Source organism: Protomyctophum bolini (assembly GCF_963924005.1).
Source record: "Protomyctophum bolini genome assembly, chromosome: 8".
NCBI lineage: Eukaryota > Metazoa > Chordata > Actinopteri > Myctophiformes > Myctophidae > Protomyctophum > Protomyctophum bolini.
Window position 1 is genome coordinate 11,647,000 of NC_137869.1, and position 21,481 is coordinate 11,668,480.

At 43.9% G+C, this 21,481-nt stretch overlaps 2 protein-coding genes across 2 annotated transcripts in view; one reads left to right on the forward strand and one right to left on the reverse strand.

The window, feature by feature from the left end:
• Positions 1 to 455: 455 nt before the first annotated feature.
• Positions 456 to 1,535, forward strand: LOC308320109 (kelch domain-containing protein 3-like; the record flags this gene model as incomplete). Its single annotated transcript, XM_080770428.1, has 1 exon — positions 456 to 1,535. One exon carries the CDS (start codon positions 456 to 458, stop codon positions 1,533 to 1,535), a length of 1,080 nt encoding a protein of 359 aa, XP_080626554.1.
• Positions 1,536 to 3,349: 1,814 nt separating this feature from the next.
• Positions 3,350 to 21,481, reverse strand: part of ror1 (receptor tyrosine kinase-like orphan receptor 1) — a 142,356-nt gene continuing 124,224 nt past the window's right edge. Inside the window, exons 5-12 of the mRNA XM_080770331.1 lie at positions 16,427 to 16,554; positions 14,425 to 14,742; positions 13,805 to 14,050; positions 13,084 to 13,301; positions 9,174 to 9,356; positions 8,657 to 8,884; positions 8,000 to 8,364; positions 3,350 to 7,642 (exon numbers count right to left, since the gene is read on the reverse strand). Coding sequence (XP_080626457.1) covers positions 6,946 to 7,642; positions 8,000 to 8,364; positions 8,657 to 8,884; positions 9,174 to 9,356; positions 13,084 to 13,301; positions 13,805 to 14,050; positions 14,425 to 14,742; positions 16,427 to 16,554 — 2,383 coding nt within the window. The 3' untranslated portion in view covers positions 3,350 to 6,945. The remainder of the gene's footprint in view (positions 7,643 to 7,999; positions 8,365 to 8,656; positions 8,885 to 9,173; positions 9,357 to 13,083; positions 13,302 to 13,804; positions 14,051 to 14,424; positions 14,743 to 16,426; positions 16,555 to 21,481) is intronic.

The window sequence follows — 21,481 nt, forward strand, 5'->3', positions numbered from 1 at the left end:
GTCATTCATGTTCATATTTATTGTCATGTCACTTATTGGTGTTAGTGAATCACCTGCCCATGCAGTTGTCATCAGTCACGTGTTGTGACGACTGGGTATAAAAGGGAGTTGTCACATATACTACCGATTATCACCTGATGAAAGCCGTTCACGGCCGAAACGTTGTGTCTTACTTATATGGAGAGAAGCTCATATGGGCAGATCAGCCGTTCAATACAACAATATAATATTTAACGTATAAAAACCCAAGAAAACAACCCGGATTGTAAGCACACCACAAGAACAAGGTGATTCACATTCACTGTCCTAATGGCCCCTGTGAGCTTGCGTTGTCACCTGTGATGTCACCTGTGACACCTGTGAAGCCTCAGAGTGATGTCAGAGTGTGACATCATCAGTGAAACCAACTTTTCAGCTCTCTCAACTGACAACTCTTGGTAAGCAGCATTTCCAAAATGTTGAGCTGGACAGTGCATCAGAAAGGAGGACCAAGGCGTTCCTACCATGCAGCTGTGGCAGTAGGGCACCAGGTGTACTCCTTTGGAGGGTACTGCATGCACAGTGACATGGAAACGTACACGGGTCCGATCGATGTGCATGTCTACAACACAGTGTCTTTGCGCTGGAGGAGCTTACCCACAACTCAAACAGGAGAACAGGTTCCCTCCACGCGCTGGAACCACACAGCTGTGCTGATAGAAAATATCATCTACATCTGGGGAGGAGCGAATAGTGAGATAGATGATGATGATGGTGGTGAAGCCTTCAACATGCTTTATGCGTTTGATGTGGACACACACATGTGGTCGAAGCCCAGTGTTTCTGGGACGGTTCCAGAGGCCAGGATCGGCCACTCAGCCTGTGTCTTGGGGAAGGTCATGTATATCTTTGGAGGGTGCAACATGGATACACTGGACCTGGATGGATCCACGTCCAGTGACATCTACAAGCTGGACACCACCACAATGGCCTGGGCTTTAATTAAGACGGGAGGCACGCCGGCCCCATATTCATCGTGTCACTCTGCCACCATGATAGGGAGAAAGATGTTTGTATTTGGGGGACAATCGGACGAGGGCCACTACAACAACATCAACATGTTTGACACAGAGACCAACCACTGGATGAGAACATCTGATGCACAGCATCCAGAAGGACGGATGGGTCATTCAGCCTTTGCTTACAATGGAGAGCTGTACATATTTGGTGGCGACAATGGTCGCCCAGACCCGAGCTTCAACTATTTTTGGAAATTGAATCCAGAGACATTATCCTGGAAAAAGGTTGAGCCCATGGGGAATGAAAAAGGCCTGTCTGGGATGTCTGGGATGTGCTGTTGCATGGTGGGAGATCGTATCATCCTATTTGGAGGATACAGATACACACCTCATGACCTGTATATCTTAGACTTAAGTCCTAGTCTGAAGACATTATGCAAGGTAGCAGTTACTAAGTACAGTCTGGAGCAGGCAGGACTCCCATATGACATCAAGTGGGAACTGCATAGAGAGAACACTGGATCTCCACAATATTAGGGCATGGAGCATCTTTGACGTCAACATATTTGGGCAAGGTTTCACCCCGATTCGGCAGTTGTCAAGAACCACAGATCTGATATGCAATATAATATATGGGTATACTGTATATGAGATTACAAAACCACCAATGTTTAATATCTGAGGTCAATGGCAGTCGGATTGGGCTGAAAACGTACCTTTTATGCCCATATATGGCCATAAAAGGTAACCCTTCTGGAGATCTGTCAGGCCTAGTACCTTTTATGCCCATATATGTATATGGAGATTGTCACACTCCGTCCTTGAGTGAGGGTAGTGTGTGCACAAAAGGCACACGTGACAGTTCTCAAAACCTATTTTTTTTCTTCCAAATGAGCAGGATACTTAAAATAGCAAGCCAGATAGTCCTCTTAAGCAAAAACAAACTGTTTTATTCATTCACCTTTCTTTTTTTTAACTGTTTTTATTCAAAAGTTTTATTCAAACAGTTTTTTTATTCAAAAGTGCATACATACATACATACATTTCGGGGAGAACACAAGAAAACAGTCTGTCATCTGTTAAATGAGTCAGTGGCAGGGTAATATGCCACCTGATGTCATCAGTATATGCCCATATATGGGCATGCCCCCTTTTGTGCCCATATATGGAGCTGACTGATTAGACAACACACTCCATATTTGGGCATAGCTGCATTGGGGACTCCTTACATGGCAATGGCTGAGTCAGGGTGACATGCATGCAGAATGGCTGGTCAACGTTGAGTGTACAGGGTTTGATGAGGTCAGATCAACATATGGAATGTCAGAACAGGTCAGCTCCATATATGGAGATCTATGGGTGGCAGCGGGGCAGTGTCTTGAGTGTACAGGGTTTGATGAGGTCTGGCCATATATAGTGCTTGACTTGAGTACAGGGTTTGATGAGGTCAGATCAACATATGGAATGTCAGAACAGGTCAGCTCCATATATGGAGATCTAAGGGGCCCAGGTTTTCGGGCCTGTTGAGAACTCTACTAATAACTAGAGTTTGAATGGACAGGTATCAGTCAAAAGGGAGATATCGAAGAGGAAGGACAAACATATGGAATATCAGAACAGGTCAGCTCCATATATGGAGATCAAAGGGTTTGAGGTCAGATGTAGAGTTGCTGCCGGCTCCATATAGATCTAGGTGATGATCCAGTCTTCTCCATGTATGGTTATCCAGGGTTTGATGAGGTCAGTGTCGTGATCTTCATATATGGAGACAGCCTTATGGTGGCGTGGAGGTGTCACGAGGCGTGATGTCACGAGGTGTGACCATATATGGAGGCGTGACACGAGGCGTGACACTGACGGCAAATGCAGGTTTTCATAGTAAACTGCGACCTACAGTTGCAATAACTCCATGGTGACATGATCAGCTATTTTCGGATATTTTCGTTCTCCGTTTCCGCAATTTCCATTTCCACCATTTCCGCAATTTCCGCAATTACCATTTCCGCAATTTCCGCAATTACCATTTCCGCAATTTCCATTTCCGCATTTCCGCAATTTCCATTTCCACCATTTCCGCAATTACAATTTCCGCAATTTCCGCAATTTCCATTTCCGCAGTTTCCGCAATTTCCTGAGAAAACCTGGGAAATTATGGCAGTGTGTATACAAAGCTCCGGAGAGAGAGACACAGACCGTAGCCTCTTGCATAGCCACATATTATATATTGGTGTGTCACAAGAATCCTAGTAATTATTCTGATAGTGTAAATATGAGTGTTTTCTTGTCAAAACAACTCATACTTATTGTACGAGTCCACAGGTTATTGATCACAAAAAAAAACCACAAATGTATCCAAACAACATCATTTAATAAATGATTCTGCAATAGAAAACATCTGTGCAAAAATGTTCAGGCAAAATACAAAGAAAAGGCCTCTCTTGGTCAAAAGGATATGACTGTAAACCTTTTGTAATGGATACACTGTTTTCTAAACATAACGTTGCTTGAAAATTATCTTAAAAGACTGAAATGGATCTAGAATAAAATAAAAATGGCACAATTACGCTTTCTTTTCTTCTTCTGCCAGATACAAAACTATCTAGATTTGCCTAAGATTCACAGTCTTGTGTACAAGTGGTTTTTGAACTGCATCAGGTACACACGTTGGAGGATACCTGTATGAAATTCCAGATACCTAGGTAGGTCAATCTGCTTCAGAGGATAGATGGATAGAAAGTAACAAAAAGACAAAACCTAAAGATTTACAGTATGGGTCTTGCAAAGTACAATCTAGATATGTGAACAGGAACAAGCCTGTGTCCTAAAGCTGTTGTTCTGAAACATTTTCATGTCAAAATTGATATGTATTTGGCCTCGGACCCACATTTGAAAAGATTTTGTCCTAGGTAGGGACGCCAACAGTTTTAGAATATAGAAGTTCACAGCGCATCACATTTACAATGTTTTGAATAGCTGAAAAATACAATAGGGATTACCGGTAAGTGTTTAATCGGTTTCTCATTTTGCTGGGAACCCAATTTGAGAATCATTGTCCCAAAGACAGACCTTAGACTATGCTGATGATGGTTGGTAAACCAGTCCTATCTGCTGCATAGCCGAATTATGCCCGATTTAAATTTGGTTTGCATACTGGTGTTGCACCCAAAATAGCAGATCTACAAGCGACGTATAATTTAAAGTAGGACAAATTTACATGACTGCAAAGACTGCATTTTGTCGTTGCAGCCCCCACACGTGTGCACACTGTGCGCACGTGTGGGGGCATTCCGCTTTATAGTCTGCGTTTTTCAACGCTTCTGTTGCAGACTGTATGGTGGAAGTATTTGAAAACTGTCAACAGCCTGTCTCGAGACTCAGACTACCAACTGTGTGCAAAGGCATTTCGCAGGAATGTGTGGGTAGAATTTTGGTTTGTCATAGCACTTCAATGAAATAATGTTCAGTTGTAGGTCAAATATGCAGCTGTTGGTTTTGTCTTTTTGCCATAAAATAAACACTGTTTTTCTAGTCATACAGTACGTTTATCAGGAGCTGTTCATGTTCACATTCATTGACTGGACTGTGCACAGTATACAGTGTACAGTACTGTGTACAGTATATATTTAAGACCGTTTTGTTTTAGGATTTTCACTTTAAAGGTCAGACTGGTACTGCTTATTATCTCTGCATACTCCACTAACATCCACTGTTCAAATACTGCCTGTCCACACCAAAGATCATGATTGATAACAGGTACCAATAGTACACCAACAAACATCTTATTTTACTTTTTACCCTGATAAAAAGAAAATTCATTTAGACAAATATGACATGATGAATGTATTGGAAACATGCCGTTTTAAACTCTAATTAACGACAATGAGGTACAACAGTTAAAATACATTAAATGCATGTAAAATTAAGCCAAATACTAAAAGTCACTGTTTTTTTGTTTTTGCACAGGTGTGTCGCCACCATGAAATGTCAGAGCCTAAATGTTCAAATGTTAACAAGGAAAAGTTATCTATGGGCTACTGTTCAGTGTAGCACATACAGACAGGAACCCTCAATATAACCATGGCAACAAAACAAACAATGATTGTCTACTACACAGACACGTGCAGATGTAGCGATAACAACTGTATAGTAACACACACATTCAAACTCAGGTGATATCTGTTCCATATTGTAGCTGCGTCTGTGAAGTTTCTCTGAAATGAAAAATGAAATCCATGACCATGTAGTCCATCTCATCAAAAATAAACTCCCCTCTCCAACTAAGACCAAAATAAAAGATCTGCAGCATCCCGCTTGTGATTATATAGAATCGAGAATTATTCCATTACCACTCATACTCGTACTTCATATGACAAAATGATATTGGGAGTAAATGCTATGTGGACATGACATATGTACAAAGTGTTACACTAATCCTCAACACATTCAATTATCTTTCTTTTTAGAACCTACACCATGCTACAATCTCCATATGAGTAGGGTTGTTCTTTGCTATCTAAGCAGAATTCCATTTCCCCCTTTAGTACATTTATAAATCACTTTAGTTATTGCCTTATGTGCCCTCTTGGAGGAACTCCCACTGGCACACAGTTTCCTTGGGCATTGCCATCACATCATTTCCATTTAAAACATTATGGAAACAATGGACAGCAACAGAGAAATTATAAAGAAAGGCGGTATATAAGGCCAAGAGAATTAGACCTATATAAATGGTACAAAATAAACATGAATAAATTAAGGAGTTTACACACAGCTTCACCTACACTGGGTCAAACAACCTTGAAAGAAGTGAGGAGGTAGGAAGCGTGTAAGAGCTGTTGAGCAGGGTGGAGAGCAAAGGGAAGCAAATCGTAAATGAAGGAAGGAAATGGTAAAGGAATGGCCCACAGAGTAGACCATTATTTTAGGACAAGACTAGGAGACACATCCAGCTCTGCTCCTCATCCAGGACAAGCTAGGCAGCCATGCTAAAACAATCCTTGTACACATGTGGGAAGGTTGACTAGTGGTGGATATTTATGCCTGCTCTGTACATTGCAAAAATAGCAGATCTACAAGCTTGTAGATCGGCGATTTTAAGTGTAAGTCAGGCATTATAGTGAACATGATGACATGCTTTCTGCAAGATATAACAAGTCCTGGATAAGCAATGTTGGCCAACGTACCACTCACATACTCATCTACAGATCTGAAGTTTCTACTAGCCAATCATTAGTCTGATAGTCTTGGAGCTGAAGATGTGTGTCACACACAGCCAACGGATGTGGGTGTGGCTCGTTCTTGTAGTCATTATAAACATTAAATTCACAAAACATACTTGAGGAGGAAGGCATGTGTTGTAGATTCATGTGTTCACAAGCTAATAACTTGTCTTGTCTGTTCAGTAAAAGACAACCCATCCTGTTTGTTCGATTTGTCTTTTCACTCAGACTTGTGTCCGTCACAAGCACCTAATGTATTGTATGTACAATACGTGCATACAATACATTGCATCATATGAGCATCACAAGCTCATATGCTGTTGAAAGGCACACAGATTCTATTATGTAAATGTCCATATTGCTAGTTTACTCTCACAAAATACTTTTCTCTGCTTAAAACGCATTCTCCTTAATAAAATGTTCCTTTGAATATACCTGCATTTCATTCACTCTGGATTTTTATGGACTGTATTTACACAAAGGTTAAAATAATAAGGGCGCATTTTCAAACAAACAAAGTACATTTACTTTCAATAACAATGCATTAAAAAGTCAAATAGCTGTGTATATATACGGTGGCAGTGTTTCTTAAAACTGGGGGACGGGACAGCTACGTTTCTGGTGAGTCCCCACGTGTCCAGAGTACAAACAACATTTCTTTTCCCGTAAGAGTCTGTCCCAGAGTAAAATAGGTCCTGGCGCAGAGAAAGTCTAAGCAGCCCCTCTTTCTACAGGTCTGCAACGATGACACTGCAGTCGTTGTACATCAGTCTGTTGGGGTCCGAGGCCAGCAGTGTATTATTATGGTCCATCATCATCATGCCCTTCTGGGTTACTTGTCCGTATACTTGACCTCCCATGTTCCCCGGCACCACGCAGTGAGAGAGCAGTGGTGTGTTGGCGTCGTGGTTGGAGCCCGTGGTGGAGGGCACGTTACTGACATGGCCCGTGCTGGTGGAGCCGCTGGCACTGCTTGGCGAGCGGCTCTTTGGAGGTGGGAGATGGTGCTGAACGACCCGGGGTGCCGGGACCTGGGCTTGGAAGTGGGCGGGAAAAGCCGCGTAGCCCGGTGGGATAGGATAGCCGTTGACTGGGATGAACCGCTGGTGGGTCTGGGGCACCGCCACGGGGGTCCAGCCTGGCGGGATCTGACCCATCTGGCCCGGCGGGGCGAGGGCCTGGGCCGGGTAGAGGTACCCTGCGGCTGCCGCGGCTGCAACGTAGCGGGGGTTGCTGAGGTTGCTGACGGGGCTGGCGCTCAGCGAGGTGGTCTGGGTGGTGGCGTTACCCCCTCCCCCGGAGGGTGTGCTGGAACTGGCATGGGACGAATGCCCCTCCCAGGTCCGCAGACGGGAGTGGATGTCTTTGAAGCGGGGGCGACGTGCGGGTCCCTCCTGCCAGCACTCGGTCATCAGGCCATAAACCCTGCGAGACAACAATTTGTATAACCTTTAAGGTTGATGCATCCAGGAACTATCACAGAAGATTTACAATTGATTGGTTCTATTTCTGTGCATTTGACTCACTATAGTGCTGTGTTAAGTTGGAGGATTTGACCCATCTTCACTACTCAGTTTTTCAGATAGACTGTAGCTTTAGCTATTTTTACTTTTTATCAGTACTTCATAACACTAGACATTGTAAGTGTATGGCAGCAGGACACATTCAGCTGGGTTAATAATATTTGTATTTTTATTTTTTACCGACTATAACAAGCTTATATTTTCACCACTCTTCCCGTTCTACTTTTCAACATTGTGTGATACAAATCAAGTCCTATACCTGGGTGGACAGTCCTCAGGGCAGGGCAGCAGCTGCCTCTTCCTCACCATCTCCATCACCTCCTGATTGGAGAACCCGTAGTAAGGCTGAAGGCCGTAGCTGAAGATCTCCCAGAGCACCACGCCAAACGACCAGATGTCTGAGTCAGTGGTGAACTTGCCGTAGGCAATGGCCTCGGGGGGCATCCAGCGGATGGGTACCAGGGTTTTGGGTTGAACCCGGTAGTAGTCTGAAGAGTAGACCTCCCTAGACAGGCCCAGGTCAGAGATCTTGACATGGAGCTGTTCACCTACTAGAATGTTCCGAGCAGCCAGGTCCTTGTGGATGTAGAAGTGGCTGGCTAGGTACTCCATGCCAGCAGCCACCTACGGAGGATTAAGTTGGGTTAGGAAAGTTATCAGACCCCCGATACATTTTTTTCAAAGATTTTTCATACTCAAAGTTACAGCTTCAGTAGACGTAAAATGTAGTAAAATGATTTTTCATTAAAAGTTTCTCACAAGTTATCTTTCAAAAGTTTGGATAGATCATTGGAATTGAGCCTTTGATATCTTATGATTCCAAATGGATGTGCAGGCAAAAACATTTTAAAACCACTCGAACCCTTCGCGCCAGATCAGTCTCTATCCTTTTAATACTCTATGGTTAAAGTCCTACCTGTATAGCCATGTGGAGGAAGTCTCCGTGGTCGAGGCTGGATTTCACCGTGCCGTCCTCGTCACTGCTGCAGCCCACGTCAGAGTGTGGCGAACGCATGATGAGGAACTCGTGCAGGTCACCTTGGGGCAGGAACTCAAAGAGCATGCAGACGGGCTGCTCCTGGGTTACCACGCCGAGCAAGCACACCACGTTGGGGTGGTGCAATTCAGCTAGCACGGTCGCCTCCTGTGTTGAGAATCAGAAGGCATTTGTCAAAAAAGAAATGGCTCGACAAGTGGTTAGCCATCTGACACTGTGTGTGTGTGTGTGTGTGTGTGTGTGTGTGTGTGTGTGTGTGTGTGTGTGTGTGTGTGTGTGTGTGCGTGTGTGTGTGTGCGCGCGTGTGTGTGTGTGTGTGTGTGTGTGTGTGTGTGTGTGTGTGTGTGTGTGTGTGTGTGTGTGTGTGTGTGTGTATGTCTAGAGATAATGTCACAAACCGCTGGATCGATCAGTACGATCTTGCGATATATCTTACCTGCTGGAATTCACCCCACGATTGGGTATTGGTGAAATCCTTCAGCGTTTTAATGGCCACAAGCTGTGCCTGGTCCATGCCTGGCAGGTACAGGTGACCCTTATAGATCTTCCCCAGGATGCACTCCCCCAGTTCCTCCATGAAACGCACAGCTGACAGGGGAAGCTCTTTGGCCTTACTAGTCTGGAGAGACAGGAGAAGCATGATTATTTTCATTTTCAGGTCTGTAATACATTGATCATAATTGTCCCGGAATGGGAAAATGTGGACATAAAGTTTACATTGGTGCTGGTTCTAATTTGATGCAGGCAAACTGCCTAATGTAACAGTGAGTAAGTATCTACAGTTTGTGTGTGTGTGTGTGTGTGCGTGCGCGTGCAATACAGTACATGTGATTGTGAGAGAAAGAGGGAAAGAAAATAAGATATAGCCTGGAGAGCTGATAATTATCACAATCAGGCTGAATACATTAATATATGTATTCTGTGACAAACTGGACCAAACCCCAAAACATCAGCTCTTAAATCTTGTCAAAATGTGCACCACTCAATTAACTGACAAGCAGTCTTGGTAGCTTTTAGATAAATTGTGGGTCATTAATTTTCAAGCAGTTACAGTTGCAGAATACGGGGTCTCCAGGAATAACAAAAAAACCTGCTGCTTTCCATTGAGTTGTGAACTGGACCATGACAACAGCAGCTTACTGGAAAGGGCATAATAGGCGGTTTTGAGTGTAGACCCAAATCTAATTGAACAGAATGGCGAGCTGTTATTTTCAGTTAAGCTATGGCAGAGATGGAGGACATATCTCATCTAGCAATGATTTCATATGCAGGTGTCCTGCCAAAATGTGGTACGGTAAGCTTTACCATTTTCTTCTTAAAAAAAATAAATAAGTTAATGTCATCATTTGATTATATGGTCAGAAAATGTTTTCATGACCTGGAATGACGCAAAAGCATTCATTTCAATTCTAAATTCCGAGAATTATTATTCTATTCTCAGGAGAATAACATACAAAGCCAAAGTCACACAGTATTCTTCATGACATGCGTGTCCGATGACAGTCAATCCAACAAAACCCCACTGTGGTAAATATCCAAACACATGTGCTCATGTGCCTTTCTTGGAACGCCAGTCTGTCATCGACATTGGCCAGCGACGCTTGAATTGCACGTTCAAAGTAAAAAGCAGAGACACCAGACAGACGCCCTCAGGGTTTAGCTGAGCGCAGCTCTGTGGTGAGTGTGGGGCGGGGATATTAGAATATTGGAGCGTGCTCTTTGAAGGGCTAATGCTCTTTGTTTGTCTTCCATGCCTTATAATGTGAGCAGACTTCAGCCAGCATCTCTTCAATCTAAATTCTAAAAGCTATCCAGGTGATCCAAGAGAGTGAATCTGCTTTGCAGGGTGCATGTGTGAATGCGTGAGTGTATGCGTGTGTGTGCACACACACACACACACACACACACACACACACACACACACACACACACACACACACACACACGCTTGGGAGGAGATAAAAGGTGAGAAGGACAGGCGGCGGGTTGGCAGAGAGTTTGAAATTCCGGGAACTCCTTGATGAATAATGAAATTCCTGAGGGGAGGATAGGTCGATTAGGCACTGAAGGGGGTTGTTGCGGAGCAAAAAGAGGTGCTGGTACTGTGTCTGTCTGCCTGCCTGCGTGGGTGGGGGTGGGGGGGGGGGGGGGGGGGGGGGGGTGGTGGTTGCTGATGTTTTGAAAGAGACAGATGTTTTTAGTTATGAGTTTGTTCCCCACACCCAAACCCTCAGATCTTACTCAAAGCATGCAGGTTGTGCGTGTATGTTTGTATGGGTAAAGATCATCATAGGCAACGACCTCTGAGTGACCTTAGAGCAAGGCCTGCTGCGTTGGCAGGAAACACAGTGGAAGTAGTGAGGGTGGGGAGAAAAGCATGTAAAGTACAGTTAGTTCCCCTTCCATCTTGTCTTCACTACTCTCTGCAAAGTGTGTCAGTGAAAATGTCTTCTCTGCAACAATGACACAAAGCCTTTCCACGCATGTGTCTACAGCTGCTGGCTGAACGGTCAGAGACATTAGCCTACCTTGCCCCCCCCCCCCCCACACACACACACACACACACACACACACACACACACACACACACACACACAATTGGATAACTCATCAAACGGGGAGGGAGTCGGGAATATAAACAGGCCTGATGTGACGGGCTGGAATATTATAGGGATTCTAATAAGAGCTATGTGTTGGCTGGCAAGACATGCCTCATGTTTACCATTACTAAGACGTCCTGGGAGAGAGGGAGGGGACGGAAAAGGAGAAGAAAGAAAAACAGAGAGCGAGAGAGGCTGATCTGACGAGAGACCTGAGGACAGTGAGGAAGAGAGAGAGAGAGAGAGAGAAAGCCAGCAAATGAGAGAAAAGGGTAGAATGAAAAAGAGATCCCGTGAGAGATATTATGAAGAGAAAGAAGGGGGGGGGGGATTGGGAATGAGCTGGAAACAGAAAAAAGGAGGGAGATAGATATAATGCAGATCGAATTGGGGAGGTAGAGAAAGGGAGAGAGAGAGAAACCAGCGGAGAAAGGGTTGCAGCTGAACATTCCTGGACTGTGCCGGGCTCTGATGATACAGATCAGAACTCTCTGCCAGGAACGTCTCACTCACACGTACAGTAAGCACGCACGCACACAGAGCAGCCACAGCACCCCTTTTCTGGGCATGTCATTAATAGGCAAACATTTGACGAAAATAACCGACCTACAAGCTCACAATGTGACAGGTTGTGAGCTTGTAGATCTGCTACTTTCGGCAAAGAGATTAGGTGTAGAATGGAAAAGGGAGTGGGCCAAGTATAGACTGTCGCTGAATGCTCGCGCGCACACACGCACACACGCACACACACACACACACACACACACACACACACACACACACACACACACACACACACACACACACACACACACACACAGTGTGATGCTTCCCAATGTTAGACCTGTTGGAACAGAGAGGATTGTGCAAGTATTTTGACTCACTCTGCAGTCTACCATTATTACTTATAAAGATAAACAGAGGAGAGCGCTCATTTAAATTCACCACATGAGAGTGCACAAGCTCTTTCTCTCTCTGTGTGTGTGTGTGTGTGTGTGTGTGTGTGTGTGTGTGTGTGTGTGTGTGTGTGTGTGTGTGTGTGTGTGTGTGTGTGTGTGTGTGTGTGTGTGTGCGCATATTGGGCCCATGTACTGCTGTGTAAGCAAGGAATGCAGGAATGAGACAATGGCAGTCAGTCAGAAGATGTCTGTCTGTATTATTAGCCCCATATGTTCTTTCTGCTGAAAGTAGCAAAAGAGAGGGAGAGAGAGAACTGAGATGCATGCTAGATATAATTATGATGGGAGGTCCTGCAGTGGCTACTTACTGTAAAAACAAACATAACAAAAATATATTGTACATTATCCACATGTTTCATAGAGGCGTCATTCCAGCCTCATTCTTTGTAGAGTGTACTAATCTCTCTTTGTAAGGTACAGTAGGGCGTGCTATTTTGGATTCAGTGAGTTGTATATTAGACTTCCCAGAGAGTTACAGCCAGCTCTTCTGTACCCTCACAGGCTGTCCTGAACGCATCATGGCTTCATCAGATAGAACACAGCGTGAAAGCATCATTGGTCACACCGCCTGCTCTGTCCGCCTATTCCTCTCTCATTGCATACACACAGACGCACCGTAACACTAACACAGCCCACAGGAGCACACTCCAGAACAGTTGGTGCGTTTAGGTGTGCGTGTGTGTGTGTGCGCGTGTGTGTGTGTGTGCTGGTAGTGTACAGATCTTTGTCTGGTATGTTTTTCTTGTGTGTGTGTGTGTGTGTGTGTGTGTTGTTGTTTTGACTTTACCTTAGGCTTGTTATATGCGGTAGTGAGCATGGACATCTCCACGTTTTGCCCGCGGACTGGTTTGGGCTGGCGCGGAGCGGGGGGCCTGGCGGACTTCTGGTTGTTGCGGCACACACAGATGAAAAAGAAGAGCAGGGCGATGGCCAGTGGGATGGCTACACTGGGAACTAGGATGTATAAGATTTCCATGTTGCTGCCACCATGCTTCTCTTTATGATCTGTGTGTATGGATGAGAAATAACGTCAATTATACAACAGGTCGTTTCGAGGAAGCAATCTTCAAACGAGCACCACTCCACACCTAATCAAAACAAAGAATTCAGCTGCTCTGTTCAACCGCATCAATGCTAAAAGCAGCTCTGGGGCTCAACCATTATATACACGGAGTATACGTTGGGGTCCATATATATACGGACCTAGCAAATAAATAACGTCCCCTAGCTGGGGGGTACGTATTATATACAGACCTGGTAGAGAAATAATTAAAACATTGCGAAAAATCGTATTGTGAACCTAATATCGTGATTCGAGTCGTATTGTGAGTTGAGTGAATCGTTACATGCCTAGTAATTATGAATTAGTACTACTAATTGGAGTAGACAAGTAGAGTTAAAATAATTTCGCTCCAAAGCATTAACATAGTGCTGCTGCCTTTTAGAATGTTGAGAAGGTCAAAGGGCCGCCATATGTTGCCAACGTGTGCTCTAGTAAAGTGCCTCACCACAGACGACTATGTCACAGAGCTCCATGCGGACACCCTCATCCAGCGTGAAGCACCAGGGGGCATCATGCTTGTTCCCTGGGTTGCGGCAGTACGAGTGTCCCCCGTTGAGTTCTGGGTAGCGGAGGGCGAGGTAGGTATGGCTGTGAGGGTACTGGGAGTTCCATGGCTGACACTGTCGCCCTGACCTTGTCACACTGACTGTACCACGGTAATCTGATCCAGTGCTATTGAAACATTTGTGATCTGCAGAGAGAGCGAAAAATAATCAGAAAAGAGGGTAGGATGATGATATGAAGGAGGCTATATGGATCATAATTATCATCTGACACATTGCAACACCGTCCTAATGCACTCTTGATAATAGAGCGGTCCAGGGATGACATATGTTTGTATGTCCCTGACAATCTCTGTACTAACCACAGTAGCAAACACCTTTTTTAAGACGTAAAAGCGTCACAATTCATGAGTTGGGTATTTACTGATTATTATATATTTATACGTTTATAACCAAACGTGAAAGTCAAGTCAGTAACTACAGTAATAATAACCATTACATATATTATTATAATGGTTATTATTTAATTAATTATTACTTAAATTATGACTTAATAACTTACTCTTGTTAATAGGCTCAGCCATGGGGATGCCTATCCTCAAACAGTTGGCAGCCTCGGGGCTGTCGTGAGCGGCCAGGTCCTCACAGTTTGGCAGCTTCAGTCTCTTGAGGATGATGGGGTTCGAGCGAGCGATGATGTACTCCGTCTTACACAGGTCGTTCTCCAGGATCTCGCACTCGTCCTTGCACAGGTCCCGGGGCTTGTCTGTCCCCGAACTGCGGTCACACGTGGGGAAGGCAAAGTGGCACAGGGAGGGGATGGCAAACTGAGAGCAGCGGTCCGATAGGTGGTTGGACGTGCCAATCATGGTGAACGCAGCTGTGGGAGGAGGGGAGGTACAGTGTTATAATGGACAGGAGGGACTCATGTGTTCAATCACAGCAACCCTGTTACTGTGAAGGTTGCTGTAAAAAAAAAGAAACGACAAAGAAAAGGGTAAAGGTCTGCAACGATACGCAGAATACATAAACTAATTACAGAAATAATGGCTCGAAGACTGAAGCTGAAGTTAAATGGCAAAAGATTTTAAAAGTATGATTCATGGTCATGCTGCATACTACTAGTAATTATAAACATATGAGTCTCTATGGTTAAGGCGCATAGGCTGTGATGAAGGCAGCTTTAGGGGTTGGAGAGTGGGGGTGGAGGATAAAGCAGGGATTAGGGAGTGGATGACAATTATCCATATGATCCTGTACCATATTGTTCTCCTGCTAAAATCAGTAGGGATGACATACAGTAGGATTATTCAGGAGGAGATTATGTATACCGAATAGACTGTCGACAGCACGGTTTACAGTCATACTATTTTATTACAACCATACACTGTATACCATCATATATCTAAAATTATCACATTTCCTTGATGTTCCATATTAGAGGCTGGGCTCCAGCGGGCCAATGTCTTAGAATACAATTCAGAGATAGGCTGGCATATTCATGTATATGTAGAGTCATCAAAAACACATGCCTGCATGGCATGTGTTTGCACCAAATAAGTTCAAATGCATCAAACACGTGCAAACAAAACTAACAAATGCATGTTTGAGCTCATGGTTGTCCGCTCGCTCGCTCACATGCATGCATACATAAGTACATTTATACATAAGTATAAATTGAGTTCCCATGTGTGCTCCACAGCAACATGCTGAACTTCCTTTGACTTCACTACAACATCCTCTAGTCTTCCCGTTTCTGATGTAATTAAACATTAAAACTACACACTAAATCTTTGCAAACGTTTCCTGTGCTGCAAAAAAACATAGGAGTCATAGACCAGTAGAATGTATTTGCACAATGAAAGAAAAAATGAAAACAAATACAAACATGCAAAGATAAGAAAATAATTAGTAATTGGAGCAGAGAGACTATGCAACCCAAGTGGCTTTTAACTACATTTAACCACATACTCCGGCCGGCTCCTCTTTTACTTCTTCACCAATTCTGTTTGCAGCACGGTCACCACAGAATTTGATGCAAGGTTTTATGTGGTTAAAAGAAAAATAGAAAAAAAATATATATATATCATGCAGTGAATCATTTAAATCCCACTGCAGTCACCTATTGCTATTGATAGATGTCAACAAAGGACAGCCGAGAGTCCCGTCATTTTCACTCAAAGCCTCACTTAGAGCCTGAGTACCTCATTGAACATTTTTATGACCCGCAGAGCCCAACAAATCAAATGTAGGAAACATGTACGCGGCGCAGAGCGTGCAGTCTTACAAAGAGCCTCTATCAGCACAAAAGAAAAGTGTAGCTGTGCAGGAGAGGGGAGTAAAGTCTGTGTTCAGTCTTTCTACTTTGCGTTAGAGTAGGCTATCAACTTTTCATGTCACAGACAAATACTGAGGGTATTACTAGTTATTCTGAAACACTAATATTATACTTCGCTATGAAGACATAAATGAATATTTCACTCTGCGTCCAAACTGGGTCTGCACTCCGCACCATAAAAAAAGGATGGACAATATTTAACATACATACACACAGACAGTCTCACCTGTGATCTGGGTCTCGATCTCACCCTGCATCTGCAGTGAATCCACAAAGATGCTGCGGTTGCCAATGAAGCGGGCGCAGGCGATACCTCGGTACGGCTGACAGAAGCCCTCCTCGTCAAAGTCATCACTGAGAGAGAGAGAGCAGAAGTGTAATGTTTTTTGATCAATAATTATGCAATATATGGTAATATTCTCTATAAGCATGCAAACCTCCTAAATGTTAGTTGTATAGTTTGTCCTATACAACCGTAGAATTGAACAATGGTATATTTTTCTTCATAAGACCATACTACATACTATCCCCGTTTCTGAACGCTGTTGAATCGCCCTTTGTACCATTTTTGTTTATGTTGCCATTTAATGTTTTTATTCTGAAGCTTTTTTTGTGTAGCAGCTGCAGCCGTCCTAGCTAGGACTCCTAGCTGGGACTCCCTTCTGAAACAGATTCTAAATCTCACATTATTCTGGCACATGTATTGGACAGGGAGGGAGGGGCGGAGGGACAAGGAGCATATCGTTGATGTTGGGCAGAATCCTCATATCTCGATCAAGAGAAAGTCTTTCTATGGGTTTAAAAAAATATTGAACCAAAGAAAAGCATTAAAAAGAGCTTGTGACCAATAATAACTACATTGGATCCAATGGAGAACAGGTTCTTTTTTCAATTTTCTGAAAAGTAACGTTTTCAGTCAGACACCCTTGTATGCCATTTATAGACAGCTGTATGTCAACATGAAAATCAGTCTATAAACAGACAAACAAATAAAATAATCAATTAACTGTATGGAACAGGATTAAAGGTTTGCATATTAAACCTCATCTTGTAGCAAGGCTATCATTTAAAACCTGCCAACAACAGGGTGACACTAACACACTTACAGAAACATTGTAATGTGAGAAATGGCCACTAGAGGTCAGGCCATAGCAGAATATCACAGCAACATAAAAACAAAACCCTACAGTAGTTGCACTGTGTGGAAGTGAGGGCTGTTGGATCTTATTGGTAAGGCTAAACACAAGAGGTTTCCAATTGCTTGGTTGAAGACAAATTATGTCCTAAATGGGAAATAAAAATACAAACTCCCTCACACACACACACACACACACACACACACCTATACACATGCACATCCCAGTCTTCAGTGCAGATGAACCACGTTAAGAGTTAACACAGGGCCGTTTGACTTTATTCCCGTTTATGGCAGAGAGATGTCATCATAGACCATAATGTGAAACACATGGGCGAGAAAGAGAGCGAGAGAGAGCACGAGAGCACTAAAGCGAGAGAGAGAGAGAGAGAGAGAGAGAGACCCATGCTTTGTTGTGTGTTATGTGTCTGATAATGTTTGGGGTCAATGATTTTTCAAAACAAACAACGCAACTTTAACTTTTTCATTTAATAGGTTCTGCTCCATTTCACTCCTTTTCCATGCCTCTTCTTTCTTTCTACCTTCCTTCCCCCTTGTTTTGACCCATCTTTCTCTCTCCAGTTTTCGTTCTCTCTACACTCACATACGTGTACAGTGCGTGCGCGCACACACACACACACCCACCACATAGTGACTTGCTTGCTATTTGCACAGTGTGAGATCACTGTGTCATGCAACTGTAGCCGTGCCATATGGGGATTTCAGGACTCAGCACAACCAGTCTATAGGGGCATATCGCACGCACCGTCCCCCCCGTCCCCCCGTCTTGGCATATGAATATCGTAATCACACAATGCAGTGTCCCAAAATTGCAATACAAAGTACATTTTAAGCATTAAAGTCAACATAACAGTTTCATGGACGCGCACACACACACACACACAGTAACCCCATGGGTGTGCAAGCGAGGGTCACCAGGGGTCAGTCTCTCAGAGGAGTGTTAAGTGACTAAGGGGCCAAGGTCAGCTCCTGCCCTCTGCCTCGCTGTCTCTGTACAGAGCCAAATGGCCTTTCCAGACACACACACACACACACACACACACACACACACACACACACACACACACACACACACACACACACACACACACACACACACACACACACACACACACACACACACACACACACACACACACACACACACACACACACACACACACACACACACACACACACACACACACACACACACACACACACACACACACACACCCTCTCAGTAGTGGTCTGCATACTAGAGATTCCATGGAGATACCACATCATTACATTTACTGCTTAATAAAGGTTTTCGGCAGACGTTTTTTCCCCTAATGTGTAATTTCCTACTAAAATATGGATATGGGTTAATAATGAGAAGCCAGGGGGTGTCCCTTAAAAAAAAAGAGAGGCTTTTCACCCTCTGCTCAAACCGCAAATTACTCCATCGACAAAATGCAATGATCCAAAGATAAATTTATCTGTCCAAGTTTCGTTATGCTCGAGGCAAGCCCTGCAGAGAGATTTCATACTGCTGGATTTAACACACATGAAAGATCACTGGCATTGCTCTCAGACCACAGCCAGTGATTTATGGAGATAATAGCTTTTACGCCGTTATGTACTATACAGTAGTACAGATAGATCATCTCACAATGAAAGGTCACTATTATCTAACCTAATATACAACTTGCGTTCAATGATTTAACCCTTTAGTCCGTATTTTGGGCATGTCGGGAAAAGTTGAAGGTTCATTTTGAAAATAGCAGAACTACAAGCTCACAATGCGTCTCTGGATCCAATGCATTGTGAGCTTGTAGATTTGTTATTCTTTAATTGAAAATAGGGCTTAAGTGGTTAAGGCTATGAACAGAGAACAAAACAGAGCGGAAACAGCACACATGGTTCAAAAAGAGGCCTGGAGAGCCTTAAGTTGGCTTGGTTCTGCATCGCGCACGTGCGCACACACACACACACACACACACACACACACACAAACACACAGCCACACACAGACAACTAAATGACAAGGGAGAGCAGACAATCCACCGCATACGCAGTCAGCTCCCCGGGGGCAAATTACAACTCTGGCCGGTTGAGGAGGCCTTGACCAAACCAGCTCAACCCGATTCCCAGATCGCCTCTGAGACCAACTCTCCTTTGTTTCAATCTCTCGGCTTCCTCTCTGTCAATTGTCTTGTATGAGACGACTTTGGTTAAAAGCCTGGTTTGAGGGGCCTCCTGGTGGCTCAGAGGCCCAAAGCACACATCATGCACACGCGACGTCGTAGGTTGGAATCTGGCTCACAACCTAAAACATGTCCACTCCTCACTTTATTGTCTAGTAAAACAGAACGATTTAACATGGAAGAAGAAGCCTAATCTGAGAGGAACCAAACGACAGGATTGAAAAACGTCTTGTGCTTCCTCCACTCAACAAAACCAAGAAAAGCCAATCACCACAAGATACTTGGAGCTTTTTACAAAATGTGTGTGCGCGTGCATGTGTGACGGTGCACAATTCCAGGCAGGGAGAGCCCAGTGCGGTTGCTATTTGTGTCAACAGTGGATGGCTGTTCAGGCCTTTTATTTTTTATACACCAATGCCACAGGCTCTGCGTGTAATGTTTTATAATAGTTAATTACAAGGAGCATACTTTCTCTCAAAGGCCCAATCCATAATAGAAAGCTAGACGAAAAGGCTGGCCCTGCCGCAGAAACTAAACAAGGTGTTGCAGACACTGATTGATTTAAAACATTTTTTTCCTAACCCTCGGTAGGTCAAGGGAAAGTCTGCTGAGCATGCATGCTCCTGTTTTCAGCTACACATTCGTAAGGCCAAAGGTGCAGCAGTCAGTGACCGTCTGGGAGTCACAAGGTTCCCGCTTTGATCCCCAGCTTCTCCTGGCTGCAAGATACAGAAACTGTAACTGCGGGGCACCCGCTGGCCTAGTGCTCCAGGCGCATGCCACACATAGGATCTGGCCTGTTCCGAGTCCCGTTCATGACGACCTTTGCTGCATGTCTCTCCCTTTCTCTTTCCTGTCTTCACTGTAACTATCAATAAAAGGCACAAAATCCTAAAAATAATCATTGAAAAAAATGAAAAGAATAAACCGTTAACTGCTTCCGATGAACAGGTTGGTACTAGGAGATTTAGGAGATTCGCACACCGTTTTAAAAGCTCCCAAATTAATGTCTTGACAACAGAGCGTAAAGGTTGGTACTTTGCCTGCACCGTTGGTGCAGTGGTTGGAAAGACTAGAAGAAGTGAAATGTCAATGCAGTCCATTTACCACAATCTTCAACTGTTTTCCCTTACAATAGTTATGAAGGATAGGAATAGGAATGAAGAGCTTCATGCACATGAACTACATTTGAACTTGTATGAACTACATTTGAATGAAGTATAAATCAATGAAGAATCCAGCAAAAAAAGACAGGTGGTGTCTCGAAGCTTAAAACCCAGTTCCCACAGTGTACCACCCTTTGATGCACAAACATTTGCAACATTGCATGAAGGAGCCGAGCCTTATCAGTTGGTTAAGGTTTTGGCTGTGGGGTGTTGGTTAGGGTTGATGACTGTGGATAAGAGCACAGCTAATGGCCCCTACCAGTAAACTGAGAGAAAAACACAACAACTGTGAATCAGGTGAATAAATGTCTCAGCCTACAAAAATAGGTGATTCAACATTGATTTTACATCTTCAGAAACAAGTCATAACATCTTCAGGGACAAAAAGATGGACATTTATTTAACCATCACAACTTATCTGGAGGCCAGTAGTACATGTTGGAGCAGTCAGAACCTATCCTATTCTGGGACAAACTGCCAAAATAGATTGGCTATTTTTGGCAAAGAGATTTGGTGTAGAGGGGGAAAAGTAGGAGACCTAGTATAGACCCCTGGGGGACACCACTCAACAAAGTATGTAGGGTTCAAGTGGTTAAAGTGATGATTTATTGACACCCAAGTATATATATTTTTTTGGTACAAGGAAACCAATCATTGAGAGATTTTACAACATGCGTATAGCCCAAGGCCTCTCTTCTCTCTGCACTAGAGAGCCGTTTCATGTGAGTGGAATCCATATAGACCTACTGTGGAGTGGACACACAGCCATCTAAAGTGCGGTGTGCGGACGT